General features: G+C 37.6%; 1 protein-coding gene across 1 annotated transcript in view; it reads left to right on the top strand.

Moving 5' to 3' along the window:
* Positions 1–9,794, top strand: part of DHX36 (DEAH-box helicase 36) — a 42,784-nt gene extending 32,990 nt beyond the window's left edge. The window contains exons 21-25 of the mRNA XM_075546946.1: positions 1,618–1,717; positions 1,813–1,903; positions 4,846–4,966; positions 5,530–5,682; positions 6,073–9,794. Coding sequence (XP_075403061.1) covers positions 1,618–1,717; positions 1,813–1,903; positions 4,846–4,966; positions 5,530–5,682; positions 6,073–6,258 — 651 coding nt within the window. The 3' untranslated portion in view covers positions 6,259–9,794. The remainder of the gene's footprint in view (positions 1–1,617; positions 1,718–1,812; positions 1,904–4,845; positions 4,967–5,529; positions 5,683–6,072) is intronic.
* The last annotated feature ends 3,250 nt before the right edge of the window (positions 9,795–13,044 follow it).

Below are 13,044 nucleotides of genomic sequence, written 5' to 3'. Positions count from 1 at the left end.
TATCCTGAAATACGTAGAAATAGGGTAACGAAGGCCCTAAGTTGCTGAAAAGCAAATTAGAGCAAAATTGAGAAGATAGGAGAAATATAGTGTCCTATATTTTACACATGTATGTGAAATGATAACCTTTTTGTAATATCTGATAAGCTTTTCTTAAACGTACAAATCTTTTTGAAAATAACTCAATTTTGAAAATGTAAAATTCATCTGCTCTTTAGTTTCACTCGTGCTAAATTTTCTTGAAACTAAAATTAATTGTAATGCTTTTATAAAAACAGCTTCTGTGCTATCGTCAGGAGGGGATTACCTAGTAAGTAAGGTAAGCCTGTGTTTACTTGTGCTTACTTACTAATGTGTAGTGTAGCTTACTTACTACAGACTAGTAAGTAAGCCTGTGCCTACCTTGCTTACTGAGACCCTGTCAGGGCTTATAAATTCATAAAGAGGCTTTGAGTCTGTGGGTAGGTACCATGGGGTTTGGGGGAGACAAATATCACCTAGACTTGTAAAATCTGTTGTGAAAAAATGTAAAATTGCACACTACAAATTAGTAGTTAACTATACACAAGTGAGCCCATGCTAACCTTGCTTACTGGTCTATGGTCTCATTATTTTTGCAATATTTCTGCCTGTTTCTTCTTTCAGTATGTAGTCTATACCCTCTGTATCTAGATAAAAGTTTAACCTCCCTTACGTTTGAAAATAGGTGAGGGGGGGATCAAAACAATTTTTGCCTAGCATTTACCTTTTCTAAGGAATTACAAACGTTGTAGAGGTGATTGAAAATGTATGGGGCTGTACAGAGGGTCTATGTAAACACTAGTGTCACTTTATGAAAGGGACGTTAGCCTCTAGAGTTCTTGGTGCCCATGAGGCCCTGAAAGCCAGACACCAGGAGATGTGTGTGCAGTCCACAGCTCTCATCACGTCTACTCCGTGTGTGGTTATTTTTGAGGGTACTGAGGTAATTTTATTTATTGTCCACATTACTTGAATGCTTGATAAAGAGCGACCATGCATCACTTTTACTTGATTAAAAATAAAATTACTTGATTAAAAATAAATTATACTGATGATTGCACACTTCTTTTTCATGTTTAAACTATTTATGATGTGTGAATGATACATGACTAAAATTATTAAAATAAAGAATAGATAACCAATATTACTGAACTATGTGCATGGAAATTGTTCAGTGGGAACTGAATTTGCAGACCTTTCTACTAGTTAATTCTTAGTAGTAAGTAATGTTATTTTAGAATTATGGATGAGGGTAATTTAAAATTAGTGTATCTTTTACAAAACGGCACAATCCTTAGTGCTAATTAATACTAGTGGTTAATCCCTAAAATGGGCAAACTTGTCAAAGGCCAGATAGTAAACATCTCAGGCCGTGCAGTCCCTCAGCTCTGCCATTGTAGTGCTAACACAAGCCCACCAGCCCAGTCCCACAGAAGAAAGGTGGTGGCTGGGCTCCAGTAGAACTGTTTATAGTAAGCCACAGCCAGGCAGGCTGAGGGGGCCAGAGCAGAAGAAACCTCCGAGGTCCGATTCGAGAGAGTGCCTCGTAGCTGTGTCGAAGATGCTCTAGCTCTGTTTGTTATCATTGCTCCCTAGATGTTGCATAATATGAAAGGACAGTTTGCTGAGCATCTTCTTGGAGCCGGATTTGTAAGCAGTAGAAGTCCTAAAGACCCCAAATCTAATATAAATTCAGGTAACGCACAAAACACTGTGTAAATAACTTGCTACTCTTGTCCATTGTGCCTGTATTTACTTTTTCCTCCCTTTCTGTTTTCCCATTCTGAATAGATAATGAGAAGATAATTAAAGCTGTTATCTGCGCTGGTTTATACCCCAAAGTTGCTAAAATCCGGCCAAATTTGGAAAAAAAACGAAAACTGTGAGCATTAAAGATTATCGTCAACTATTTGCAATACTTCCCTTACACATTGGAAATCCTCTAAGGCATAGGTTCTCAACCTTCCTCATGCTGCGACTCTTTCATACAGGTCCTCATGGTGTGGTGACCCCCAAGCATACAATCGTTTTCGGTGCTACTTCCCCACTGTCATTGTGCTACTGCCATGAACCGGTGACCTCTGGGAAAGGGCTGTTCAACCCCCAAAGGGGTTGTGACCCACAGGTTGAGAGCTGCTGCTCTGGGCAATAAGGTTTTTGTAGTGTAAATTTACTCTTACTCCTATTTGGGTCATATTCTTGTTCTTTTGATCACCTAGAAGAAAGTAAAGTTTAACATAGGCGTCACTTTCCCTTGTAGCATATCATGGAGTCACCTTCTGTCACTCATTACTCACAAAGAATGTTAATAAAATATAATAGCCGGGTATTTTCTGGAACATAAGCCAGCTATTAAAAACGAATGATAGGATAGAAATTGCTACGGTCAGATTTGTTTTCCTCTCGTGTAAACGGGATAGTTTTATAATAGCTCTTTAAAGAAAATTGTGGTAATTTTATAATTTGAGAATTAAAATATATGTATTGATGGCTTCAGAAGAGGCTGACAAGACTTTTTACTTAGTAAGTGATTTTTCACTAGCTAAGGACACAGGAAAACGGGGTGGCTTGTGTAGTTTCACTGCCTCTTTAAAAGGTACTCTAGAATTTGTGTCCATCCAGTGCATTCATAAGTGAATATTTTAAGAAATCTGTCCCAAGGATGTAATTCCCAATGTTTTCTAAAAGCTATATTGCAGACATTATAAATGCACACTAGTAATGGAGACATGGTTTTATAATACCATATTATACATTAGCTTTTCAGTTTTTGTTTTATATTTTGGCATAGAAAGTAATTTATAGTAACAAAATATTTGAATTTACGTTGATTTGAAAAAGAATCACTAGTTTAAACTGTATGAAAAAGCTACATGAAGGTGGTAGGAAAGCTAAAGATAGAGTAAAGTGCAGACATTGTTGTAGGACAAGAGTTATAGCAGTGATTTTGCACCCCAGGGACATACTGCAATGTCTGCAGACATTTGTTTTTGTCACCACTGGGAGCAGAATGTGCTTCTGGTATCCCGTAGGTAGATGCCAAAGATGCTGCTGAACATCCCTATATTGTACAGCACATCCCACCACAGCAAAGAATTACCCAGTTCTCCAAAAGGCCCTATTCGAAGGTGTAGCGTGATCAGCAGATGAAGTGTAATCATTTATGGCCCGATTCTCCACATGCTAAGTGCCCTGAGTACTTTGTTGGCATCAGTACTTTTAACCATACTGAACTGTACAGGTAGCTTAATAGGACTCTTAAAATTTTTTATTATTTCCCTCCGCCATTGGGACATTATTTACTTTTAAATAATACAATTCTCCCTGAACTGGTGCTCTGATTAGTCTAGATCAGAGTTGAGCAAACTTGCCTATAGGCAAGAGCATCGTTTTTGGGTACATTTTCATTGGACTGCTGCCAGGCCCTTTTATTTACAACTTGTCTATGGTTGCTTTCCTGCTGCTCCAGCAGAGGTTGGGACGTTGTGACAGGTTGTATGTTCACAAAATCTGAAAAATTTTACTTCCGTTTCTTTACAGGAAATGTTTACTAATCCAATTCTAGTAAGACTGGGTTACACAGCGAAAAGACATCATTAACAATGATATTGGTAGAAGTACTGTGAATTTTAAGAACTTCAGAAAAGATATTCTTGAAAATGTTCATGACGCGTCAGTTTCTTGTTATTATTCAATAAACCATTATTTAATAAATCGCTTAAAAGTAGGAATCCCTAGGTGGTGCAAATAGGTAGTACACTTGGCTGCTAACCTATAAAGATTGAAGGTTCAAATCCACGCGGAAGGCACCTTATAAAAACCAGCCCAGGAAAGCTGTATACACCACAGGTACTCTTAACTCAAGTGCAGTCACCATGGGTCAAAGTCAAGTTACGTAACAATAACTGTTTTTTAGGGCTCAAGTAGAAAGCAGCTATTCTGAGAATGAAGAGGGCAACAAATGTGCTTGACTCAACAGTGGATGTATGTGTGGACTGTGATAGGAGTTGTACGAGCCCCCAATAAAATAATTTTTTTTAAAAAGTAAAACTATGATCATCTCCCTGAGATCTTCCTGAATAATATTAATTAAAGAGGGTCTAAGCTGAGTTATGATTTTTATGAATATCATAAAAAAGACCCCTAGGAATTAAAACTGCTAGATGGAGCTCTATCAGGATACATTTGTTCCAGCTATCCCTATTTTGAAAGGAGAGGGTTTGAGTGAATGTTAGTCTATCTAAAATACTTTTCGAATTAACTTCTTTTAAATCAGTTGTTTTAAACTCTGTTTTTAACAATCGTCTTTATTTCCTGTTTTATGTCTGGCTGAGTACATACCCTCTGAAACTTAAAAATGTATTTCTGAAAGCTATTCTTAAAATTAGGCCAACTTTTTAGTATGAAGATTGCCATAGAAAAATGTGTAAATCCTTCTCTTGGTCTGAATGCCTAATTATTTCATTCATATATTTGTATTTATGTTGTTCATTATTTTTCAGTGACGTAGTGTCTTTTAACACATTTAACTAATTATCCCTATTCTAATCTATTTGGGTAACTATAAGAATATAATTACTTAATATGGATTATTAAGTACTCATATTTAGCTGATATTTCCAATCTTATTAAAATTTAAATTTTTCCTTAAATATGAATTTATAAATTTGTATTGCAAAAAATAAATGACACTCAACTGTGAATTTTGCTTTTTAAGTTTCTGGGATTAGTTTAATTTTTAGTAAACCCTTCATCAAATTTCTGATACTTGACAAAAGAATCTTTTGGAAGAATTTTTTTTTAATTGTTTTAATTTTTTTACAGGGTTAAAGTGTACACAAAAACTGACGGGTTAGTGGCCATTCATCCTAAATCTGTTAATGTGCAACAAACAGAATTTCATTATAAGTGGCTTATCTATCATCTGAAGATGAGAACAAGTAGTGTAAGTGAACATGTAAAATAATTATGGACATATATATTGGTTTGTCATGACAGTTATAAACAAAATTTATTCTCACTTTCCCCTCCCCCCCACTTTTGTTCCAGTAGGAACTACCACTTTTTTCCCTTAATAGTTCAGACTTTTCATTACGCATGCCTGTCATGGTGGACCTTTGTATTTTAACTCATTAGCCAAGTGCTTTCATTTGTACAATGTTATTTCCGTCTACTTTCAAGCACTAATGGAGTGTTAGTGGCACAGTGGGTAAGTATTGGCTGCTCATGAAAGGTAGACAGTTCAAACTGTCTGTCAGCCACTGTGAGGGAGGAAAATGTGGCATCAGCTTCCATAAAGGTTACAGGCTTGGCAACCTGTGGGGCAGTTCTCCTTTTCCTGTAGAGGCTCACTAGTGTTAGGATTGGCCAAATGGCAACAGTTTGATCACGGTCAGCAGACTAATCTTTGCCTAAAAGGAAGGTAGTAGTAGATACAGGTGGTCTTAATGAAAGGAGTAATCGTCTCAGACTCATGAATGTATTCATTCACTTTAACTCTCATTGCAGATATACTTGTATGACTGCACAGAGGTGTCTCCATACTGTCTCTTATTCTTTGGAGGTGATATTTCCATCCAGAAGGATAATGATCAAGACACTATTGCTGTAGATGAATGGATTATCTTTCAGTCTCCAGCACGAATTGCCCATCTTGTTAAGGTGACTGACTTTACATGATCATCTTTGAATTACATGCAAATCTGCACGATCCTATAGTTTTGCTCTGCTATGTATATTTATTAGATATCCTTTGTTTCTTTTTCAGCCTAATGAATAATATTGAGAAATCAATTCATAGTTTTTCCTAGTTGTTTTAAAAATGATAATTAGCCAGCAATTCTAAATGGCTCAGTGTAGCTTAAGGTGGAATTTCTCAAAACTTAATATACTTTAGTTGGATACTCATAACCACATTTTAGATGGTTGATCACTAAATGTTTTGCCCTAAGAGCTTGTGAAACTCATTTACCAATTAAAGTTCTTTTGCTTATTATGTGGGTTGAAAGTACATCTGCCTCTGCTGAACGCAAGTAATCTTTCTACCTTTAGGAATTAAGAAAGGAACTAGATGTCCTTCTGCAAGAGAAGATTGAAAATCCTCATCCTGTAGACTGGAAGGACACTAAATCCAGAGACTGTGCAGTGCTGTCTGCTATTACAGACTTGATCAAAACACAGGAAAAAGCTTCGCCCAAGACTTTTCCACCGCGGCTCCAGACTGGGAATTACAGCTGACAGCTTTTGTGCTGATCTGAAAAGCCAATTTGACAGCCATTGTCCATCATAATTTAAAATTTTTATCTATATGCGGAACCTTGGGACATGACTAATTCTTGGTTCTAAGGTAGAAGCCTTAGAAACCCTCAGTACATGCTCATGACTTGCTGTGCATGACTTAATGACCTCACAATGTTAGCTATAGGTAGTAATTATACATCTACCATGAAATGCACTGTAGTCTCTGGTCATATACTTTGCGTGGTCATGTCCACCTTATGAGAGTACTCGTATATGTTGAGTGTTATACAACTGGAGAAATTCCTTTGTTCCTTGGTAAAAAATTACTGTTGCTCACAATAAAGACTCATTGTAGAACCGGTTTAAAAAAAATAGGTTGGTTAGACAAAAAAGTGTCACATAAGAATTTGAACACAATCACATTTTTAAAAAAGAAACTTCTACCAGAAGTAAATTCATCTGTTGTAAGAATGCCCCGAATCTAATAAAATGTATAGTGTGTAAATCCCAGCGAACTCCTTGGTTTGCTTTTTATATTTAACATGTCCACCTATCCCCTGCCCGTTTAATGTTTTGCTGGGTTTTGTTTGTTTGCTTGTTTTCTGTGTTAAGAAGAATTTTAACTTACATGCCCTGGTGCAGCGTAAGGTGGCCGTTAAGAGCACAAGCCTGGAGTCTGACTACTAAGTCAGCTCAGCTCTGTCAGCGCTCCATGTCTTAGGCAAGACACTTAACCACTTGTAGTTTCTTTTCCTTCTCTGTAAGATAGAGCTAACAGCGACGAAGACTGGATGTGTTAATTCATGGACAGCACGTGGGGAAGTGTTTGCATTGGAGAAGATACTGAATCTTAGCTAGTATTTGTCCCCGAAATAGTATTTTTTGTAACAATCCATTGCATCATACTTCTTTTCTATGCACTGAATGCTATTGTACTCCGCCTGCCAGTGGAATCCAGTCTACTCTATGCTTTCTGCCCTTCCTACTTTGTGGCACATCATTTGTTCTCTGGCCCCTCCTTTCTGGGCAGGCTTGTGCCTAGGTATGGTGGGCCCCTTTCCCTTAGGGTGAAACAAGATTTCTCTCAAGCCAGTCATGGGCAGTCTTTCTCTGGTAAGTAATCGGTGAAGCACGACCATGTGAACGTGTCCTGAGCTGAGGAGAAATTTGCATGGGGCAGGGGAAGGCTTCAGAGAATGGCTTTCCTTACTGCTGTACGAGAGTCCTTCATAATTCTGGTGAGCTCCTCAGCCAACTCCGCAACTGCCCTTATTTTGATAAAAGAAACTCATGGTTTTAAGCCACCTTTAATATTTTATAGCAGAAAGCTTTTTAACTGAAATGTCTGTTGAATGCTGCTTTCTCGTCCTGCTGTAGCCTGATCTTCCCCATTTATTTTGGGACCTTATAATTGTGACTCATAATGTCTGACAAAAGGTAAAACTCAGAGAGACGTGAAGAGAGCATCTTGCTCTGCTCCAGAATATGCACATTTTCATGTGCCTTCCAGTAACCCCAAGAAACAAAAGGGACATATCATGTGACACCTCGGAGACAGGGATGCTGCTATGATTGTTGGAAGTAGCCCCGCGTCGTTCACTGCGCCCACTCATGGAAGTGTGCCCTCGTCGCTCCCCGGGCCTTTGGATGTGCTGTGTGTGGGTTCCTCTTGGCTGGTCTCCCAAAAATGATCTGTCACTCATTGAATTGTAGAAGTCCAATCATAATATTGTAGATACCATTAGTTTATCTCTAAACTCAGGATGACTATCAGATATTGTTTATATAAGATTTTAGTTCTGTGTCCCCTACCCCCCCCAAATGCTCTTATTATCCAGTTTAAATTTACAGTCTCTTTGCCAAAATATCTTGAAAAAGAATATAGTGATTGTTGTTGTTTTTTTTTAATTACTAAGTTGATTCCAAAGGCCCCTGGTGGCATACTGTGCTAGGTTTGGGGTGACTAAGTGCAAGATTGGTAGTTAAAAACCATCAGCTGCTCTGAAGGAAAGAGCAGGCTTTCTACTCCCATGAAAGATTGGGGTCATTTCTGCTCTGCCCTAAAGCCTCACTGAATTGAACTGACTTGATGGCAGTGGGTTTGGAGTTTTGTTTTATAGTTGATTTCATGCTTATAAATTACTCAATACCTTGTATATTTTCCATGACTGGAAAAGCTATTTCTGAAATTATTTTTAATGCATGAGGTGTTCAGAGATTAAAACAGCTATTACCACTTTTATGTCTTCCTAACATCTGATCAGGATGGAAATTTTAATTGAAGATTCAATCTGTATATGGAGTAGGACATTACTGAATGTAATATATATTTCTTCTAAGTCTAAGAACTATTTGTTCTTTAGTAGTTTTATTGGAAAAGACTAAGAAAGTCTACTTATTCCACCATTCTGAGTCTGGAAGATAACTTGGCAGGGGGCGAAATGAACCTGAAATGCAAAGCTTCTTGGGTAGGTGTATCAGGTATTTGGAATGGAGAAAAAAGAGAAAAATCTCTAGAAAGCATCTTTGAAAAATATATCCCCACATTAGTGATATCTTCCTATCATTAACTTGGGCCTCAACTACAGATGTACCCAGATTTATACAAATTATTACTAGATATTTTCTAGTACTCATTTTTCATTAATATCTACCCTAAGAATTAGAATTTGTAGAAAAGCAGTGTTAAACTGGTAGTTTGCTTTCTATTCTAGCTCTTAAGAGTCGGTGTGTATTTGTATTGAAGGCATTGTGATTGTATGGTATAAACACACTTTTTAAAAATATGCTAATGTGTAAGTGATACTTTTCTGAATTTGCAACAGTACATTTTCATTGTGAAATAATTGAAACATCAACATATAAAGAAAATCATGTTGTACTATTTATTATATTCTGGTATATTTCCTTGGTCCCCCCCTTTGTCAGCTTTAAGGTATTCTTTTATATAGACTGAGATGAACCAATGTTAAGTAATTCTGGTTTGTTACTTGTATAGTCATGATTGTCACCAGTACAGTCTTGGTATAGGACTGTCCCGTCACTTAAAAATGTGTCTTGTTCTCCTTTACATTCAATATCTTGTTACTGGTAACAACCATTTAACTTGGCGGTTCTCAATTTATGGGTCATGATCCCTTTGGGGGTCGAACCACCTTTTCGTAGGGGTTGCCTGATTCATAACAGTAGCAAAATTACAGTTATGAAGTAGCAACGAAAATAATTTTTTGGTTGTGGGGTCATCACAACATGAGGAACTGTATAAAACTTTGCGGCATTAGGAAGGTTGAGACCATTGATTCAACTGCTTTATGTCACTGTAGTTTTACCTTTTCAATAATTTAAAATAAATGACGACATGTTATTTTGTGCCTTTTCATATAACAAGCTTTTTAGATAGTCTTGTTACTGCACGTATCAATAGTTGGTTCCTTCCGTACTGTTTTAGCATTGTGTGGGCTATCCCATATTTTGTTTATTCATTTACCAGTTGATTGATAATTGTTTTATGGTTCTGGTTATTATGAATAAAGCTGCTATAAACATTTGTATACAAACATTTTGTGGGTGTATGTCTTCATTTCTTAAATACCTAAGATTCTAAACGTGTTTTCACATGGTGTACAAAGGGGCTTTAAACATGGGAAAATGGAATTAAAGATAATAGAAATTTTTTAACAAATTTGAAACTCATTTGACTTTATAACAAACTCAAACTTTCCCAAAATGGCTTCACCACTGTACATTTTCACCAACAGCATGTTTCACATTCTTAACTATTTGATAATTTAAGATTTTTACTTTGTGTGTATACGTGTATAATTTTTAGTTTTAAATAGATGTATAGTCTATGTCATTCAGCTGTTTACGTTTCTGTAATGTCTAGTCTACTCGTCTATCATAGTGTAGTGACTTGGGTTTTGTGGTGATGCTGGTCGCTCTCCCAGCGAGATTTCAAATACCAAACTGGTCACTCATGGACAGGCAGCAGTGTAGCTCCAAGACTGGGAAGAAGGACCTGGTGGTTTTCTTTTTATTTTCTTCCCTTGAATTGCCCAGTAAAAACCTTATGAGTAGCACAGGAACACAGTGCTAGAAAATGAGACCCTCATTTGGAAGGCACTCTTAAAAATGCAACTGGGCTAAGAGCTGCCACCTCAAAGTAGTCAACTGTAATGATGTGGATGGAGTAAAACTTAGGACCATCATTGACTGATGTGGTACAATACAAAATGAGAAGACGCAGATGCAAATATTAATACAATGTACTGTCTGAAGAGGAATAAAGGATATTGGAAGCTGCTATAAATGAAATGGAACACTTGATTGATATTCTAGGTACTAGTGAGGTTCAGTGTATTGGTATTAGCCAATTAGAATCAGACAGTAGTGCGATCTCTACTGAGAGTGGTAGATTAACAGCATAGCGTTTGTTAAACATTTCAGGATTTATCTGATGTACAGTGCTGTCAGTGATAAAATAGTAATATGCCTGCAAGAAAAAGTAAATATAAATATCAAATTTGTTCATCAACCACTAAAACCAAAGATGAAAAAAATTAAAAAATTTTTTTACCAACTTAGGCAGTATGAAATTGATCAAACATTTTTTGGTAGTTCCATAATCTCATGTCAGTTTACGGATATTGAGAGTGAAGGAGTGGAGTCAGGAGTGGAGGATTCTGGGAACTTGCTCTGTCTCCCTGGATGTGGGTCGCATTCTCTCTGCCTGCCTTCATCTCACTGTGGACAAGCCATGTGTAGCTCAGCAGAGCCCTGTGATGCTAACACTGCCATTAGACGCACAAGACTTTTCCACCCACCAGTCAGTGATCTTCCCGACTTGGCATCATTGCATGCACTGTGTGTGTCTAAAGAGGAATTTAGTATTGGACATAAGAGCTAATCGATGTATGGACTTGATCTGGACTGGACTGTGCCCGTATTTTTCTCAATATATAATTGCCCTTTGATACAAAGCTCTTCTTAAATACTACATGAACATTCCTGGATTTTTTTTCTCCAGTCAACTCGGACTTGCACACATTGTCATCAAAATGCTCTGATGATTACTGGTGACTGGAATGCAAACGTTGGAAATGAATGATTGGTAGGTAGCTGGAAAACGTCTGTGCTGCGAAAAAGAATATCAGACCAGAGATCACATGAAAGGATTTTGCAAGACCTGTGATTTACTCATTGTAAATACATTATTTCAAAAATGTGAAAAAGTCACTTTATGTGTGGACCTCACCAAATGGAAAATGAATTCAATCTTTTTAAAAGTCTCCATACTGACATATTTCAACAAACATGCCAGATGGAGCACTCATTGATACCAAGAAATTTGAAAGACAGTTACAGCTTAACTAGAAAAGAGCTACCGTATATACTCGAGTATAAGCCGAGGTACCTAATTATTACCTGGGAAACCAGAAAAACTGATTGACTCGAGTATAAGCCTAGGGTGGGAAATGCAGGATGTGAATTAACACAGAGACCAGAGGGGAGAGACTGAGCGCAGCCACAGACACATCCTTACCAGTTCAGCTGCCGGCCTAAGTGAATCACTATGGGTGCTTCTGCGAATTGGAGCCTTCACAACATAGGACGGCTCTGATTGGTTAGATGTGAGTAAACAAACATCCAAAGCCCTGCAGTGTCAGCCGGGCTTTGAATGAACAGTGGAGGAACGTCAATTACCCGCAAGATGTTACACCTCATTGGGGTACCACTGACCTATGTAAAAGCCGAACCCAGTTTTTCAGCACATTTCTTGTGCTGAAAAACTGCTTATACATGAGTATATACATATATATACTCATATATATACATGAGTATATATGGTAAATGCCCATCAATAGAAGAATGAATAAATTACACAGAATACTATGCAATGTTAAAGAGTAATCGTGAATCTGGAACACCTCCATAACATGAATCTGAAGGGCATTCTAATGGGTGGAATCAGTCAATCACAAAAGGACAAATATTGGATTATATTTGTATATAGTATTATAAAAGTCAAAATTAGAAAGTCAATACAAGAAAATGTGGAAATTGAAAAAATTAACTTCTATCTTCCTTAAAAGACAAATCAGCTCTTGGAGCGAGCTGATTCTCACTCAACACTTTTGATGCCCATCGCGCTTGCGGACACCATGGTATTGCTGAAAATTGAAAACACCAAGCCATGCCACATTCCAACTTTAGTGGCTATCCAACAATGGTAATTCTAGTCTTCCACTAGACTTCAGCCAGTTTCTTCATTAAGGTTGATGGTCTTCCCTCTCTTGGTTCATCTTTGAGGTTTTCCCCACCTCCCTCAAAACACTAAACTCTAGTTTTATGTGAGGCAGCATTCCCATACATCTGTAGCACTACTTCAGTGAATGGGGAAGATGTTCTCGAGTTTTGCTAAAATTTTGGTGTTTACCCTAACCCCCCGATATTTTTTCCCTATGGTCCCAAAAGTGCTACTGAGGGAACATGTCCGCAGCCGTCCACGGATCGCAGAGACATATTTGAATGTTTTGTTTGGAACAAACTCCTGTATCTGTGAACTGGAATCCTGGTAGCAATGTGTCAGCACACCCTTGCATAATCATTGAAGCCATTCCTATTTCGAGTGTCAGGACACCAGGGTCAGGTGGTTGTCATGGCAAGAGGCTGCATCTCCACCATGAAGTGAAGAGTGAGGCATGAGGAAGGGCATGAGAGGAAAAGCAGAGCCACTGGGTTTTCTAGTTTTTAATTTTGATTTGTACTTCAGGTAGACGTTTT

This window comes from Tenrec ecaudatus, chromosome 4, assembly GCF_050624435.1.
Source record: "Tenrec ecaudatus isolate mTenEca1 chromosome 4, mTenEca1.hap1, whole genome shotgun sequence".
Taxonomy (NCBI): Eukaryota; Metazoa; Chordata; class Mammalia; order Afrosoricida; family Tenrecidae; genus Tenrec; species Tenrec ecaudatus.
This window is presented reverse-complemented; position numbering and strand designations above follow the sequence as displayed.